Here is an 18942-nt window from a genome sequence, read left to right as displayed (position 1 = left end):
GCGTTTGTGTTTTCACGCTTGGCAGTACTTTTCCATGAAGTACAATCACAGAAAGTTAGACTGTTGTTTCGATGGATGATAATGCACGCGCTGCTCATGCTACTGTGCTGTATAACCGAGTGCCCATTACCTTTTGTTGGTGCATTCTCTTGAGACGCAGTCTTTCAGCGCTGTATCTCTTCATTTATAAGATGCCAGCAAGAGGTCTCACATCCCACAGCAGAATCAAGTGCAGAAGCCTTTCCAAATATAATAGGGTTAGAATTTTAGAAATCTTACAAACTTCAGGTAGCTTTAGTTCAAAATTATAGACAGAGCTGTGAGACTTGTCCCTAAAGAACGCCTCAAAAGATCTGTCTCTTCTCCCAATGAAACTGCCTGAAAAAACTTTTTGGGGGTGTTATTTTTTCAAACAAGCAAGGCATTACAAATTTCCCCTGAAGCCAGTTTTCCTGGGAAATGAGAAAACGTGTGTAGGTCATTTGTTTTAAAATGTAGCAGGGCACAATTTTAAAGTTCCCTTTAGCTTTAATGAGCTAGTTAGTAGGCCTGACTATCACTACAAGAATTCAGAATTCTCTTTCCCCCTCTGCTTTACATAGGTTCCCATACAACTTTACATCGTGCTAAATTACATTTTTATCTTTATCTTAGACCACTTAGATAACTTTATGTATGACATACTATTTTATTGCCAGTTGTTATGATGAACATTAGTTATTGCATATTAAACATCCAGCAGATAGAGCAACATTAGCATTCATTTGGAGTCATGTTGCTGGCCACTAGATGAACATAAGTCCAATATCCAACTCTCCTTTTAGATCCGTTTTGGTCTCCACCAACTCCTGAGGGAAATGTCTGGCTGTTTAGCTGCTAAATGCTCCACTATGTTCACCAGGTAGTCGCTAACTAACTAAAAGAGAGGAAGTGCAGAGTCTGGTGATAATGCTCAGCTTTGTAACTATGAGTGATCCCTTTCACATTACATGAATGACTACATCATTTGAGCCATTGTTATTACAAAAATATGGCTTACTGCAGCTTTAAGGAAGTGTTATGAAATGTGTTTTGCTGTATTGACAGGAATGAAGCAGTTTACCTTTACAATATTATAAAGCACATATGAATTTGTCACATGTGAAACACGCGTTAGGATGGGATGAATATTTTTTTATGGAATACATTCACATGCAATATAGGCCCATGCACATGTGGGTTTTGGTCACTTCCAATGTGATTATCTGCTTATATGTACAATTTTCACGTGAGATGTTTTACATGTGTTAAATTCACATGTGAAATCTTTCTCCACAAAAAGAATTTGTGAAATTGATATGCTTTTTCAAATATGATAAAAGAAGCAATAAGCACATATGGTTTTTACATGTAAAATGGTAAATAATTAGTTAACCCCAAAAACAGAGCCTAGACATAACAAATAGTCTGTCACCTTAACTTAATCTATGTTGATTTTTTTTTTTTTATTAACACATGACATTTTTGGTCGTTTTCATACAGGGGTAGGCTAAAATTGGAGCGGTTGCTAAGGAGAATAAAAAACTTCACTTAAAGGCTCCAGGTGTTTGTCAGAGAAGCCCTAGCAAGCACATAGACAGCATAAGCCCCCTTTTTCCCCCCTTCTTTTTAATGGACCACAAACGGTTGCAAACTGGCACCCATCCTCCTTCTGTAGGCTAATTGGCCAAACCGCCCGACAAGTGATCACGGCCAACATGAGCCTCACTTCGCTGCAGTCGGCGGCGCAGCTCAGTCTGCCGCCCTGCTGCACCCGCACGCACATTCGCGGAGAGCTGCCGAGAAAATGAGTTATGTTTTATAATCGAAAATCTCCAGGGTTAGCCCGGTAGGCGTTGCCTGATACCGTGTGAAGTGTACGCCGAATTTCTTCCTTCAGCGGTTTTTGTGAGATGTTCTGCATTTGCCATGGCAAGAGGTCTGTTTCCATGGGGGGTCTTCAAAAAGCCTCTGTACATCCAGGTAAGCTTCTGGGAAATCCCTCTTCACTCAAACTGGGAATCTACCCCGGCTCTGTGTATGTATATCTTTATACACTCCGATGTTACCGGTAGATAGAAGCGACGACGCGACTCATTATAGCCTATACTACTTTATTATTTGACCTTCATATTTCATATTTATTGGTGGTAATTTGCAGGTATAACTGTAAAGCTTTTTCAGGCTGAATCATAAAGTCACTTGATGCTCGACGGCTCGGAATCAACCATCCTTCTGATCCCCGTTGCTGTAGCAACCACGTCCATGATACATCTAGCTGGTACACAGTCACGCATTCAAAAGAGGCTGTTTCTGAGGCTGCAAAAGTTTATTATGGCCTTACATTACACAAGTCATGTACTGTCTCCACAGTTCTTCTGTGCTGGTTTTCAACATGCAAGTCACCACAGAAGACGAAATGCTTGAGCGCTGTGGGCTGCTTCACCACCGTTCACTTGGATTAAACGCTGCCAGTCGTTTCATGTCATGCAAATTAATAGTAAATCATAGATATCATTTGATATTAGGCTGCTCTAGTCACCCTCATCTGGGAATATGTTAAAGGACATTATGTAACAGTTTGATGTGAGTGAAATTAGGTGAAGTCCACAGTGGCATTCCTCATAAGTAAAATTAAACTCTGCAAGGGAAGCCCCTCAAGGACATGTGGAGGTCTTAGGAACCCAAATTTATGATCCACAAGTTAGATCATTAACAGAAAAGTCAACTTGAGCACATTCCCTGGCTGACTGAAGTGGTAAAAAATGCCTCCCTACATCATCAGACTATTCTAACTGAATATTTTGCTGTACTGTATCTATCTTTGAGACATTCGGCCATCCATTTGCATCACTAATTTCGGTCGAACGTAGTCTCATCTCAGCCGCTGCTGCATGCTTCCTGCCTGTGCCCTTTCATGTTAGTGACAAAAGCTGTCAAGTGCAGTGAACAGAGGGAGAAACAGCCAGTCTCAAGGGACAGCCACCAGCATCGCACAGTTTTCTAGGCCACCTCAGCCTTCCAGTGACAACTTAAAAAGTGTCATTCAGTGTTCCTCGGAGAGAAACTATTTCCACTGAAATACAAAAGCTGACAAGCACTGTAAGTCTGAAAATATGGTCTTGTTCATATGCAGATTCTGTTTGTTTCTTTATCTTTACATTTTACAATCAAGTACAGATATTCCAATCAAATACAAATGATGTTTGATTGAGCACAATTTTCCTGCACATGCTTGTTTCCCTTAACAAGTGATAAAAAGATCATTTTGTCTCTTATGTCTTGATATCATACTGCAGAGATGCTTTAAACACGGTTTCAAGGTAAAGTGTGTAAAAGCATGTAGTGGCAATGGAAAACTTCAGTCAAGCTGATGCTGTATTGTGACATCTGGTGAGGCTGATTTCATCAAATTAAGAGCTTTCCTTATTCTGAAAATGTAACGTTTTGACAGCAATTTAATATTTCAACAGTTACCAAGCCATGTTAACATCATTACAGTTTTTCTCATTTCCATTTCTAATTAAAGTCTCATTGTTGTAGTCTTTTCACCGATGTACTGTATTCATGTCATAGATCAAATTATATATTTTAATCTATTTAAAATAACCTATATTTAACAGGAATTGTTACATAATGTTTTTGTACAAAAAGCCATCAGCAATGGTGGAAAGGAATTATATTATTATATTTTTAATACTAGTAAAAAAAATTCTCCACAATGGATAGTTATGATGATGTCAAGCATGTATTCTCTGTTGGTGTGCACCGCATCTTTGACTTTAATTCCTGGTCATAAATAAACTGCACAAACTGAGAACTGTTGACATTTTTCTTTTGACCTATTACAACAGATTTTGCATATTAATGCAACAAAAACACTGGCATGCGTTCCACATCTCAGAAACAGCTACACGAGAGATAGAGAGCGAGCACTGCAGCTGCAGCTGTGTGTAAAGCAAAAAATTACTTGTGTATGAACATTTTAATGTGGTCTGCATCCATTTAGACTGATTTCAGTGATGATTTAACAGGCTGTATAAATCTAACCTATTACCTAGAAAAACTGAGTTGATGTTGAATCAGACCCAATTTATGTTGGAGATAAATCTTTAGCAGCCCTACTAGGATATTTCACGCATTACAGCTCTCACTTGTTGGTTCAGATATGGGAGGGGGTTTCCCCTGACAGGAAGCCGCAGTCCTTGCAGGAATAACATGAGCCTGCATTTATTGTTGGTATGTGAACACCATGCTCTTGATTCTTGATGTTAGATTGTTAGATCATGACAGACAGAACAACTGCTGATAAAGTAATATTCACATGTTTTAATGTCGCAGTATTGAGTCAGCTTGCTTTGTGTGTGTGTGTGTGTGTGTGTGTGTGTGTGTGTGTGTGTGTCGGGGGGGGGGTATGCTGTCTGGACTGTGATGAGTCAGATCTTTGCCACAGTGTGGCATCCTTTTTCCTGCAGAGTCTGTGACAAGTAGAGAGGCATGCTGGGACTGCTAGTTGGTCCTTTCCTTCAACATTTTATTTGGATCACACTTTATGCAAATACTGTATGGCTGTTTTTTTATGTTTGACAGTGATATCAGACAACTCTTCATAAATATCTCCTGTCATTCACTCCTCCAGCCCTCTCCATCTCTTGTTTTTCCGCTCTGCACAGCAGCCCATTAACCGGCAACCTCTGAGGGATAGCTTTATAACCATACATAATGGATGAATGGCGTGCAGGCTGCAAAAACCAAGTGTCAGAACAGTATTGTGCTGGTCTTGATCAGCTTTAATCTCCTCTCTGCCTCTGTAGTTCAACATCAGGTACCACTTTGTAACCGATTGATTCTTCAATTCTATGACATTTCACAGAACTTCCAGGGTTAAAATGGTTTGAATCCACCGGCTCCCTAACAGGGCTGTGGGCGGGTGTAGAGGAAAGTTAAACCAGATCAAGTAAGACCGTTTCTTTCCGCCCACCTCAGCATACGGCCACAGTTCCCAGTCAGTCTCTAATTAATAGCTGTCACAGTAGCCACAATCAATATCGCCTCATTAGCCATGTTTGTGTAACTCTCTCCCTTCACAAAGGGTCAATACATAATCCCAGAGATAGAAATGCACTGGCCAGAGTTGAAATGAAAGCCACAAACTATTGATTAGAAAAAGGCAAACCATACATTTGTTTCCCTGTAGAGTGTTATTACCATAATGCTTTTGCTGCTGATGCATTTCACCTACAGAAAAATCAATGGGAGGTACACACAGCACTTACTTGTGTGGTCATTGCTTCACTGCTGTTAAATGTGCTGCGGGCCTGCATGGTCACATTTGTAAGTAAACCAATCAATAAATAAAGCAGCAGAAATCATATTTAAATAGCATGGCTTAAATAGCTTGTCATTGATAATTAGATCATTTTCTATGTCTGTGGGGTGTTTGTAAGATGATTTGTGTGCACATAATATATGCATCTGTCAATGGGACAGCAAAATCAGCAGTCAGAAAGTAATTTAAAAAGTATTGAGGAGACTGTAACACATGTCTGATTTTTGTAGACTTGTAATTAAGACCGAAAACCAGAAAACGCAAAGGAATAGTGAGCAGATCGGAATCAAAGATGTGAGTGGTAATCAGCAGCTGCCCAGAACCAAATGACAGACAAAGCGACTAGCTGGTGAACATAGTGAAGCACTTAGCAGCTAGAGAGCCAGATACTTAGCTTAGAATTTGGCAGAGACAAAAACAGAGCAAAAAGGAGAGTGAATATTTGACCTACATTCATCAGCTGACCAGAAACACAACTCCAAATGTTGTTCCATATCTGCTGGATCTGTAAATTCTCAGAAATAAAATAAAAACTACCTGACCTTGGTGTCCACACTGGTAGCTATTGTCCGGGTGGCGATGGCAGAGAAATACGGTATAACCGCATGCGTTTTCCTCAAAACAAGAGGATAATATTGACTAAATGAGATTAAAGGCCACTGCATGGAGAGAAATTAGATTAGAGTGACATAGAGGCTGTCTGAAAGCTTGATTTCTGCATTATCTGTGGTGTCAAAAGCAGAAAATGGATGAAGATCCATTTAGAAACAGACAGAAATGACAAATACAAATGGAATCTCTTGTTCAGTACTGAAAATAAACCTCACATCTTGTGCTTCTAAGTTTGCTTTTTTATTAGGTTGAGTGTATGGCAGAAGAGCAGTGACCATCAAGATATTTGCTGTTAAACTATAAAGTTGGGTTAAAAAGATCCCAGAGGAAGATGGAGTGCAGTGTCACAGAGAGAAAAAAGAAGGGGGAGGAAGATAGAGAGACTTGCGCCAATAAAGAAAATTGGAACTGAAAGGAGCAGAGGGTGGAAGCAGGGGGGAGTCCATCACTGTCATGCACTGAGTGCAAAAATCATTAATAGATGGGAAAGTAAGACTGCAAAAAAGTCTGTATGTTCTCCAATTGGAGGAATGGCATTATGGATCTAAGCAGACTGTATTTATCAGCTGGGGAATTAGAAAGAAAATCAAAAGAAAAGGTAATGAGTCTGGAGTCGCTCTAAATGTCCCACTGTTGTTGTGCCAGACCACAAACAGCATTTACTGTTAATCACTGAGCACCTACTTAGAAGCAATTGCATTAATGATGTACTCTGTGAGGGTGTTTACACCTGGCATTAACATGCGTCTTGGGCGATCCGATCACAAGTGGAGCTCTAAGTACGTCAGTTCACACCTGGCATTAGAATGCGTCTCCACATGCGTCTCGAGTGACCACTCGTGATCGGATCACACTTCCCGCTCTATATGCAAATAAATAAGTACATCATTGCCGTTTGCAAAGACGAAATGCTTTGTTGTTTTTAACCTGAATTTGATGAATTTACTGTTTCTCAGACCTCAAATGAGACAAGAATTAGGTTGAAAAAAGGATATATGCCCCGGAGCGGAGTGTTTCTGGGGGCTGGGCCTCATTGTACAAAAACACTTTAACAGCTTTATAACTTTATTCACTGATTTTGGTGAAACTGGATCATATTTTATGGAGGGAATATTTTCTGGTTTTCCCTCTGATGTTCTCCGGCTGCTCTGCCTCAACTCTAGGTGATTTACGGAGTTTCCTGATAGCAGATAGCTTTCCTTGCTAATAATAATAATAATACAATTTTTTTTCAAGGTACTCAGACACTTAACATAATTTAAAAAGATCATATAAAAACAACGCACACTAGAAATATAAAACACAACATTATCACACATTAAAAGCGGTTCTGAAAAGGTGAGTTTTGATTAGTGATTTAAACATTGACAGATCTGTGCCGTCTCTGATGTGTGAGGGGGCAGCTATGGACAAAGCTCCGTCGCCCCAGGTCCAATGCTTGGTCCTGAGTGGTGGAGACAGGAGGCTGGCATCAGTGGAGTGGTGGTTGTGGGAAGGAGTGTGGTGGTGAAGCAGGTCGGTGTGGTAGGAGGGTGCCTGGTTATGGCCTTGTAAATGAATAGAAGGATTTTGAATTGGATCTGTTGTGGGACAGGGAGCTAGTGGAGGTTCTGGAAGACAGGGGTAATGTGGTCATGGGAGCGGGAGTGAGTGAGCGGCGTAAACAGCAACACTCACCCGGCGCTGCGAGCTCCCAGTCCGGAGTCAGCTAGCGTTTATAGGGCTGCTAGCTGCATGGCTAACTGAGCTGAACAGCTACAGTTAGCGGTTGCTTTAGCAACAAGTAAAGCTATCTGTCCATCAGGAAACTCCGTAAATCACAGAGAGTTGAGGCAGAGCAGCTGGAGGACATCAGACAGTGTGTTTTGTTTGTACTCAATCCACAAGAATGTATTTTGCCTGTTGTTGTTGTGGCTTCTTCTTGTTGTTTCGCACTTTGCTTCGTTTACGCAGAGGATGTCAGTTGAGTAGGCGGTCCTTCAGTGTGGCCCAGACGCGTTATTTTTTTCTCCCACCAGCTTTCCGCCAGCGCTCCCTCTGATTGACTAGTACTCGTTGCTTCCGTTGGTTAAGTTTAGGGTTAGGGATAGCCAATCAGAGGCGGGGCGGGACTTGTCGGAATGCTGGTGGGGAAAAAAAATTACGTGGCCCAGACACATTCGCGTACACACGCTAAAAGAATGTGGCCATATGCAGCCCAGACTACCTCCAAATGTGGCCTGATTGATCGGATCTCAATGCATCCTGTGTGTGTCCTGGGTGCATTCACACCTGTACTTAGAGCTCCACTTGTGATCGGATCACCCAAGACGCATGTTAATGCCAGGTGTAAACAGGGTCTGTGATACAACTCAGTTGGAGCTAATTTGTATTCCCCTTACAGGCCTATTCCCTTACTCATAGGTCAAATGACTATTGTAAACATAAATTAAAAGATTCTATATTGGCTTTTATTATATTATACAGTAACTCTGCATGTATTTCATTATATCTCTCAAATCTTTAATATTTTTTGTAAGGTTGACAGACCACATAGACTGTGGCTTAGTGGTAGAGTGGGGCATCCACCAATCGGAAGGGCAGCGGTTCAATCCTGGCTTCCCCCAGCCCGCATGTCGAAGTGTCCTTGGGCAAGACGCTGAACCCCAAATTGCTCCCGATTGCCTTCAGTGTGATTTAGATTTTGATGATTTATTTTCTTTGAACTGATGGCACCTGCCATCTGTGGGTGAATGTGATATGTAGTTGAAGCACTTTGAGTAGTCGGAAACGACTAGAAAGGCGCTATATAAGTTCAGTCCATTTACCATTTACATACCGAGCACATAATATGTTCCATTTCATTAATAATGATCCAAAGATGTTGGCCAAACTTTCGCAGAAGTAAGCAAAGTCTTACTCTTTCCAGGTAGTCTAGGCATTCTGTCTTTCAGATAAAACTGTATTTTCAGGTAATTAAATAGTTCAGTACTATCTCCTTTGATTTGATGACAGCAAATACAGTTTACTGTTGGTGTTCAGCAGAGAATTTACTGTGTTAGTATCTGCAACAGCTACGTCAGAACAGGGTGTGGTGGGTAAATTCGTCTCACGGTGTGAGCAGAACCATCTGCAGCTCAATGCGACAAAGTCTAAGGAGCTGGTTGTAGACCTACGAAGGGCCACGGAACCAGTGACCCCGGTTTCCATCCAGGGGGTCAGTGTGGACATTGTAGAGGATTACAAGTACCTGGGAGTACACATGGACAATAAACTGGACTGGGCTAAGAACACTCAAGCTCTTTACAGGAAAGGCCAGAGCCGCCTCTATTTTCTGAGGAGGCTGAGGTCCTTCAACATCTGCCGGACAATGCTGAGGATGTTTTATGAGTCTGTGGTGGCCAGTGCTATCCTGTATGCTGTTGCATGCTGGGGCAGCAGGCTGAGGGTAGCGGACGCTAACAGGATCAACAAACTGATCCACAAGGCCAGTGACATTGTGGGGGTGGAGCTGGACTCTCTGGCGGTGGTGTCAGAGAGGAGGATGCTGGCCAAACCACACGCCATCTTGGACAGTGTCTCCCACCCGCTCCATGACGTGCTGGTCAAGCAAAGGAGCATCTTCAGCGGAAGACTCATCCCCCTAAAATGCACCACAGAGCGCCACAGGAAGTCATTCCTGCCTGTGGCCATCAAACTCTTCAACTCCTCCCTCTAAGTGTCAGTCTGTATGACCCTAAGTCACTAAACTGGACATTGGATCATTAACATCACTGCAAAACTTGAAATACTTGTGCAATATTCTCTGTTTAACGCTCCTGTGCAATATACTCTGTTTTCAGTTTAAAATTCCCTATTTATTGATATTATTATTATTAATACTTCTATTACTGCTGTGCAATATCCACCGTCTCATAATCATCTTAATAAGCTACACTTGACAGTACTCATTATTACACTATTACTTATATTATTGCATTGTATTATTATACGGTACATACTTATCAACCTCTAAATCCACTTTGGTACTTACACTTAATTTTGCTTTTATACTTATATCCACTTTGTGGTACTTTGTTATTTCCCAATCCTGTACTGTGCAAGTCCCTAGACTTAAGAATATTCAGGTTAACGCAAAGGTCATTGCTTTGGTAGAAAAAAATAAATAAAATTTTCACTTTAATATATGTATACTGTACTGTGAAAAATGTTTCCAACAGGCCAGATTTTCCTACCTACACATGAAGTACCTGTTCTTTTCCTGGCTGGCAGTGTTCGTGGGGAGCTGGATAGTGTATGTCGAGTACTCCTCCTACACAGAGCTGTGTCGCGGGCACGACTGCAAAAATTCAATAGTGAGTATTTTATTTCTCATTTTATCGCATACATTGTCCTATATTCTCAACCCCTGATAATAGTGTGTTCGTATTCGAGTTCCTTTTGTGCAGTTTACCAATATTTCCATTGTATTTTTCAGTGTAACAAATACAGAAAAGGAGTCATTGACGGCTCAGCCTGCAGCAGCCTGTGTGAGAAAGACACGCTTTACCTGGGGAAGTGCTTCACTGCCAAGGCCAACAGCCAAGTCAGTCTTTTTTTAAATCCAACACTCCTCTCCAGTCTACTTGTTATTAATCCAGCTGCTCCTCAGACCTTACCTTGTTTATTTTAGGTGTACTCTGGGAGCTGGGGAGACCTGGAGGGAGTCATTAAGTGCCAGATGGACGAGGCTCCTCATTATGATTTGGGAAGTGAGATGGAACCCAGGAAGGAGGCTGTGGCCTTTAACAAGCCCACCAAGGGGACCTCTGTGGAAAAGTTCAGAGAGATGATCCAAAACCACCTAAAGGTCAGGAAGGCCTCATTAAACACTAGATAAACTGAAATCCAAGAGTCTGAATTTAAAGCCTTGATTTGTCTTAAAACTTTCTTTCTTTACAGGCTAAAGTGGGGGATCAGGCCAACCTTGCAGACCTGGCAACCCAAGTATTGTCTGTAACAGATGCCAATAAGGACGGTCATATCTCGCTGCCTGAGGCTCGCTCCACGTGGGCTCTGCTGCAGCTCAATGAATTCCTGCTGGCATTAATCCTGCAAGACAGAGGGCACACGCCTAAGTTCCTGGGCTTCTGTGGAGACCTGTATGTGATGGAGAAAGTGCCGTATTCGCCGTTGTATGGCATCAGTCTACCCTGGATCATTGAGGTGTGGATTCCTGCTGGTCTGCGCCGCAGCATGGACCAGTGGTTCACCCCCTCCTGGCCACACAAGGCCAAGATCTCCATCGGACTGCTGGAGCTGGTCGAGGACGTTTTCCATGGCACTTTTGGCAGCTTCCTCATGTGCGATGTGAGTGCCACCAGTTTTGGCTACAATGATCGCCATGACCTGAAGGTGATGGATGCACGGTACATTGTTCCTGAAGCCATCTTCGAAGAAGACATTAGGCAGCAGCGCTGCGATGTGGACGAGGACTGTCTCTACGGGGCAGACTGCCTCACTTCCTGTGACCTCACCAAGCACCGCTGCACACCCGAGGTCACCAGGCCAAATTTAGCTAAAGCCTGTGAAGCACTCAAGGACTATATCCTGAGAGGTGCCCCATCTGATGTGAGCGAGGAGCTTGAGAAGCAGCTGTACGCTTGCATTGCAATGAAAGGTTCAGCAGAACAGATGGAAATTGAGCACTCGCTAATTCTGAACAATCTAAAGACTTTGCTATGGAAGAAAATCTCTCATACCAAAGACTCCTAATAAATAAACAAACAAGAATTGCACGGACGCACAAAGACCGATTCCTGTCCCTTAGTTTTTTAATTAAATATTGGACAGTCTTTTCACTGTGGATGTGTATATATACACACACACAATTCCTTGTCTTCATCTTTACATGTTTGACTTATTTATTTTATCCTGAAGCAGCTGTCATAGAATGTCACTATCATATTAAACCATGTAATAAGTAAACTTCGTTAATATACTGAAGCAAAATGAGCAAGTGAAATTTTTTGAAATCATGACCAATTATATGCCTAAATAGTGAGTGCTTGTTTAACCCTTTGCAGTGCACTGTCTAGTAGTTGAGCACTTTATTTCAACTCGATTCACCTTTACTCAGAACAAAGACCAGGTACCGTTAACAACTCACTCAAGACAAATTACAACGTCTGTGTAGAAGGTATTCTCAGTTTGCAGAAATGATTAGTCTTTCATTGCATGACTCAAAGATAGTTATTTTTTATGACTACCAAATCAGCCTAAGCGCCATGGTGCCATTGAGTGGCCAGTGAGTTACCGCCTACCCTATAAAAATAAATCCAAGGGGATCAAGAGGCCCTGACACTGCTAATAAAAGGATACATTTAGCGCAATATGACAAAGTACACAAGAGGATTTGACTCTTTTTAATAGATTTATTAGAACAAATTCTCTCATTTGGAACAGAGCAGACCGACGCCTCAATCTGAAGCCTCCTGCTCCTGAGCCCGGAGGAAACTGGCCTTCTTCTGGGCGACACGGTCTTTCCTCTGGGCCAGAGAGAGCTTGGCACGGTTCCACCTAGGTCACAAAACAAGCACAATAAGCATTTAGAGTTTTGAATACATGCCGAGTTGCTGTGTAAGACGAGTTCAAAAAGACAGGTGGTCCTATTTCTCTGTACGTTCCAGGTGTCTTAACTGGCCTAACTTGCATTCCAAATTGTACTATACTATGGCCATATGTATGAGTTGCCATATTCCCTCTGAACAGTCAGAGCTCACAGACTGCATGAATATAACCCACACTTAGTAAACATTTTACTTCAGCTTCTTTCTGAAACCTTACAACAACAAAAACAAAAAAAACAACATTAAAATGTCAGCATTTCTCACCTCTTCTTCTTGACTTCTTTGGGAGGCTTCTTTTCATGGACTGGGTTCTCCCGAATGGCAGCATGAGCCTTTTTGTACATTTCCTCAATCTGAAAGAAAGATGACCAGTCAAACTCCTTGGTACAACTTATTTTTCACTCACATTAGCTGTGCTAATCACCGTTTAAAGCATTACATTTGTGTTTGACAGATAAATTCAGAAGACCCAAGCTTTTAGCTTTTACTGTCTTCTTAGCCTACAGTTCTAAGATGCTGTTTCCCATGTTGGACAGTTAAAGGCAAATCTTGAAACAAACTTGAAATCCCATCTGACTGGAAAATGGTTGGGTAAGTGTTCTGCCTTTTATGTAGTGATTAATAAGGTATGGCTAAGGACATGCCATACAGTCTGTAGGAGGCAATTCTGATCTTAATGATGGAAGGATCGGAACTGCATCTCAATACATCTGCACTGAAGCTACCAAGGCCTGAAAGTGTATTTAAAAGTAATATTTGAGAAGATCTTCATTCTGTTATTGGGATTATGATGTTCACCAGCATACAGTACATAAATGAATTACTTGAGCCACTGGCCAATTATGCAAGGGCTATGGCTGAATTAAAACTGGTTATGATGTTCAAGATGTGTTTGAAGTGGCACAAGATGCATTATCTATTACTAGCAAGGATTGGACCAAATTCAGATTATTTTCCTGGGTGAAAGGATGTGATCAATGCACCACGACCATGAGATCTCTCTCATGAGGAATTACTAAGGGCCATGTGTAAAATTTGCCACTAATGATAGTTGATCACTCTTAGCTCATACGCTCATACAAGGGCAAGTCTCAAAATATCAAATTTCAAGGGGTCCTGGCTGCTACACACCAAAAACGCCAACTACCTCTTCTACCATTTTTTGTATAATGTAATCCAGAGTAGAAGGCAATTTAACAATGCACTAAGAGGACTTGCCGAATCAGGGGTGACTCCATTCTTGATGAAGCGGGAGAACTGCTTTTTGTAAGCATCCTCATCCTCCTCCATTAGGTAGCTCATGTACTCTGACACGTTGATGCCCATGATGTGCTTGCGGTGGACCTCAGCGTTGAACTCCTTGCTCTCTGGATCATACCCAGGGAAGCGCTTGGTGCTGGGGGGATAAAAATAAATAAATAGTATACAAGGTAAATCCCCAGCAGGTCTAGTGAAACATTAACATGACAATATTCAAAATCACCAAACGAAATCTCAAGACATGTCAAGGCATAATTAATTCAAAGGCACAATGAACACAGCACTGCATTAAGGCAGTTAGTTAATCTTTTCTTACGTATTATCAAAACTAAATTTCCACATGAGCCCCATTTACACCTATCACTACAACCTATCATGCTCTTTGCATTCACATTGGGTATGAATTGTTCTTGTCATCTGTATTCTATCCACTGGATCAATATGGGGGGGGGGGGGCATAGTGGAGCGGGCTTGATGTCAGTTGTCAAACTGTCAGCAGCTGTTTTTAAACTTGCATTCATGACTGCAAGCAAACTGTACAGACTGCATTAAACTGTGGCTGAGACTATGAACTCAATATCCACACGAGGCACACTACCTCCACGTGGCCAAGCAGATCCACTATGAAATGCATAATGTATGCAGGTACAGATTGCATTTTAATGCTAGGTGGAAACGGGGTGTTCGAACTGCTGGGAACGGAACCTGCCATATGGATCTTCTGTAACCAAACTACTCACATTGAGTTCACCTAAAAAAAAAAAAAAAAAAAAAAAAAAAAAAAAGCTATGCAAAAAACACAACTGAGTGTAAGCTTGTTTTGTTTCATTTTATACTATGCATCCTCAATAGATTTACTCTTTGAATTTCTTCTCAGTACTGCCTGTGTGTGTGCCAAGTGTGCGTTTAAGTGCTACACCAGATTTATTTATTTATTTTTTTTTTTATATAAATGGTACATATATGTACCAACAGATGTGGCAAAAACATAAGCTCTGCATTTTCTTATCCGACTAAACTTGTCTTCTGATAGCCACCGCTAGAAGACACCTCTGACAGGATGCCGGGGACGATGAATCCAGAATTTACAGCCCTCTTTACGTGATCAACTGAAATTAACTTTCAGCCCAAGCAATCAACTTGCATTGGACACATTCATGTAGCGCCCTCCCTAGTGATGCCTTGTGGGCATTGCCTGAACAACAGTGGGAGTGTGGTGTGTGTTTTTTGGGGGGGGGGAGATGACACATTAACCCACTCTGACTATCGCTGTGGTTCTGACCCCATTGCTGTCTGTGTGAATGTGGTAAGCTAATGAACAACTGATTTCAAGCATTTACTGTGATTTCTTGATATCATTTAGATATTTCAAGCAAAGCAGTCTCAGCACACGCCTTGAATTACATTCCCATCAACTTGACAGATGATCGAGCGAACCTAACCGTTTCATTCCAAAGTTGCAGTCACCACACTACAATTGTAATGGCAACTCTCACTGTCTCAGTGCCATTTCCATGAGTTCAGAAATGACAGGTTGCGTGCACACTTCAACTTCAGAGCTTTTGAGCGCCAATTAGAATGGAATACAAAACAAATTTCACTTAAAAGAAAACAAGCTTATCAAAAGACAATCTGCATTAATAGGCCTTTTTCACAACAGACATTTTGACTTGCCAGAAGAACACAGGTGTTACTAACAACATTAACGATGGTGCCATTCCATTCAAGTGTCTTAAATGGAATCCAGTCATCATTCATGTTATTGTTTACACCTGTGTTTTTCCTACTGTGGCATGCCAAAAATATCGTCCTTGAAGAACTTCAAAGAACAGACCACCAAGAACAAACATTGACGATTTAAGATGTAAACACTGTATTTACCATTTACAGACTTGAATTGAGGTCCTAAAAATTTTAGAACTTTTGCCAGACACCACATTTCATTCAAGGTGTCACAAAAAAGATGCGTCACTCCTACTGAATTATGCAAACTTATCTTGGAACAAAGCTTTTCCTCACAGCCCACATTGCCATGGACAGCATTTCATCAAATCCAACACCTGTGACAGGAAGTGGGACAGGTTACCTGTGTGGGATGGACAGGCCTCCATCCACAGCTCCCTTAAGAGCACCGAACACCTTGTTGCCTGTGGTGGTTCTAGCAAGCCCAGCATCCAGGTAGCAGGTAAAAGCGCCTGGCTGACCATCAATGCTCTCCACGTTGAACTCATCGCCTGTCACCTCCACCTGGCCTTCGTACACTTTATCCAGGCCAAACTTGTTCAGCAGCTGAAGGACAATTTCAACATTTGAGATTCAAGATCCACATCTGGTTCAGCAACCAACAACTTATTTAATTTCCACAAGTTTACATATGCGAACCACACTTTCTGTGGCCAATTATTTGATTTCACAATGACCCAATTACAGATGAAATCTTCTCATCTTGAAAAGGTTAACCTGGATTAAAAACGGGTATTCACCATTAACTCTGAATCTCTTCATACTCAGGAAATAAAAATTTGGGGTCAATACGAGGCAGAGGACCAGTATGTACAACCAAGTTTATACGTACTCTGCGGGCCAGCAGCAGACCAGTGCAGTAGGCTGCTGCGTAGTTCGTCAAGCCCACGGAGACCCCGTATTTTGGCAGCTCGTGTGAGTAGGCCGCACACACGATCATATCACCCTCAATCTTGGCATAGGCGATCTGCAACACAATCACAAGTTATCATGAAATTACAGCACATTCATAACACTAACTGTCGACACGGACTGCAAAAATCTTGCCTACTGACACTGCTCTTCACAACACAGTATTTCTATTACTTAGATACATTTGTAAAGCAATTCAGCTTGGTGTCTTGTTGCAGTATGATATGCGATATGACCAAAAAAGGTCCAGCAATAACTGGAATACTCCACATCTTGATTTGACCACATTTATTTTGAGTATGTTTAATATAGTGAGAAAAGGCTATTAATTTCTCTCTCTCATAGAATTAGCTTAATGAGGTTGATATTAAGAGTCTTGCAGTCCACATAAACATCCCTGTCCGTTCAAAGATGTTGACAGGTAAAAACAAAAAAACTGAGCCCTGTCCCTTTGGATAAAGAAAACAAAAAACAGGGTAATCTCAGTGTATGCTCACCTGGCAGACAATGTCCCTGTTAGAGAAACGGACAATCATCCGGTACTTGGGTGTGTTGTACTTGTTCTTATCTTGTACGACCAGGCGCTTGCGAGCAAAGAAGTCAGTCTTTCCCTCTGGAATGAATACACACGATATCGATTACTTCCAAATGATAGAAATCATCCAAACATTAGGAGGAAGATGACTGTCACGGGGTGTCTTACCTCTCCTCCTCCTGAATTTGACCTGGTACCTCTTGAAGTAGGCCTTGTTCTTCACCACTTTAACAAAACCCTGCAAGAGGACATGCACTGACTTACAATCAAGGACTAAACACTCAAAGTAACAAAATCTAACTCCACGTTACTTTACTGCGTTGCTGTGTCCATGACAGTTGGGCTGTCACTATAATCGGGTAACGTTAGACCCGGCTAGCATTAGCAAGCTGAACCAATGGAGATGAACGAGAGGAGTTAGCACAACTGCTACGCAGCAAACAGGCTAATGGTAAACTACATAAAAAGGAAATTAAGGGGATGTGAACTTAAGGACTCACTGATAACACACTGTTGAAAATGTCACTGTGAAGTAATCTACAGACAAAAGGAAGCAATAGGTTTGTGAAGATAGCCATTAGGCCACGTTTAGGCAGAACCGGGTAAGCGTTAGCAGGACTTAATCTAATTTAATCTGAACATCAGCAGCATGTTTTTAAACATCTGACTCGACATAGCACAAAATGTATGTCTTAGGTATGCATACAGCCACATATTGGGACGAATTACAAACCATTTTGCAGTCTTTTTGTCTCCTTATGAAGGAGCCCGGAGCCAAAGACTGGGGCTTGACTCCGCTGCACTGGAAAAAGGAAGATTGCCATGCGCATGCTCTGTAAATACCGTGTCACAGGATGAGCCGCAGAGACGCCATGCTGCAGAGGTTTTCCCACTCTGCCCCCTATCGAGCTGGGGCGGCCAATTACCCAAATAACAGCACTCTTATCTTTCTCTTAACCAGTAAAAAGTCTAAATGCGATTCAAATCTGGCCAAGATCTCCCATTTTAGTCACATTTTCAAGCCATGTTCTTCTCGTGTGTTTTTTGGTTACATCAACCTATTTCATTAAAACGACAAAATATTCAGCTCATTTAGGACATATAGTTAGCATTTTCATTCCCTCCATATTGTTTTCAAATATTGAACGTTTTATTAACCTTTTCATATAGAAATAATGGGGGGCAGAATGTGTAGGGAGTTTTCCACCCCTCTTCAACCTCATGCTTATTCATATAGGATGTAGAGCTGGGGAGCACTGGACCCTGGGAGCATGGATACGCTCCTTCAACATGGGAGGTCAAGTACACAATATGCGTGGCATTAAAGTGGTTTAAGGTGTGAGAACATTGTTGCTGATTAATAATTTTGTGTTTCTACATATCAATGTTACGACATGGAACAATAAAATGTGTTGACAATGATATGGATACAATCCTCCATCATGGTATATATAATTTTATATTGTGAAATCAATATAGGCTAGAGTATATGAAGATATTGTAAGTTTTCTGAAAAACCAATTGAGAGTTATCAGACTAATCCAGCAAATGAAATACCTGACATTGTTATTTCACTCATTTCCCCATTCCTTCTTTTGCAGCTTTTTCACGCATTGACTTTCAGTTCCTAGCAATCACACCACACGTTCTGCAGAAAATGTGTAGAGTTTAGTGGCCAGATATCTCTGATCTTAATTTGAAAAAGCGAAAACTAATTTCCTAAGCAGAACTGAATGGACTACAACTTGGGGGGGGGGGTTCTCTAATGGTGGTATCTGGCAGATAGTTTCATTGGCGATGTTTAAAGATAGTAAGATCTACTAAATCTTCCGATGTCACTGCAATACAAAGTAGGAGAATGGAAATTCATATGTGGTGTTCACACCACTGAAACATTTTGAAAAACTTTTTTGTAATGTCCCTTTCCAGAAACAATATCGTGGTTA

General features: G+C 41.5%; 2 protein-coding genes and 1 long non-coding RNA gene across 3 annotated transcripts; 2 read left to right on the top strand and 1 right to left on the bottom strand.

Moving 5' to 3' along the window:
• Positions 1–1678: 1678 nt before the first annotated feature.
• Positions 1679–12495, top strand: LOC122877573 (divergent protein kinase domain 1A-like). Its single transcript, XM_044199299.1, has 5 exons — positions 1679–2001; positions 10159–10293; positions 10416–10523; positions 10611–10787; positions 10880–12495. Exons 1-5 carry the CDS (start codon positions 1948–1950, stop codon positions 11690–11692), a joined length of 1287 nt encoding a protein of 428 aa, XP_044055234.1. The 5' UTR covers positions 1679–1947; the 3' UTR covers positions 11693–12495.
• Positions 2010–6540, top strand: LOC122877575. Its single transcript, XR_006378285.1, has 2 exons — positions 2010–2299; positions 2392–6540. It is a non-coding gene; the product is annotated as an uncharacterized LOC122877575 (long non-coding RNA).
• On the bottom strand, positions 12338–17875 carry LOC122877574 (60S ribosomal protein L5). The gene is made up of 8 exons (XM_044199300.1): positions 17730–17875; positions 17165–17234; positions 16959–17074; positions 16382–16516; positions 15893–16095; positions 13765–13942; positions 12811–12899; positions 12338–12496 (listed from the first exon to the last, which is right to left on the bottom strand). Exons 1-8 carry the CDS (start codon positions 17730–17732, stop codon positions 12397–12399), a joined length of 894 nt encoding a protein of 297 aa, XP_044055235.1. The 5' UTR covers positions 17733–17875; the 3' UTR covers positions 12338–12396.
• Positions 17876–18942: the final 1067 nt, after the last annotated feature.

Source organism: Siniperca chuatsi, linkage group LG6, assembly GCF_020085105.1.
Source record: "Siniperca chuatsi isolate FFG_IHB_CAS linkage group LG6, ASM2008510v1, whole genome shotgun sequence".
Classification (NCBI taxonomy): Eukaryota; Metazoa; Chordata; class Actinopteri; order Centrarchiformes; family Sinipercidae; genus Siniperca; species Siniperca chuatsi.
The sequence above is the reverse complement of the archived record's forward strand: the minus strand, read 5'-3'. Positions and strand labels throughout refer to the sequence as shown.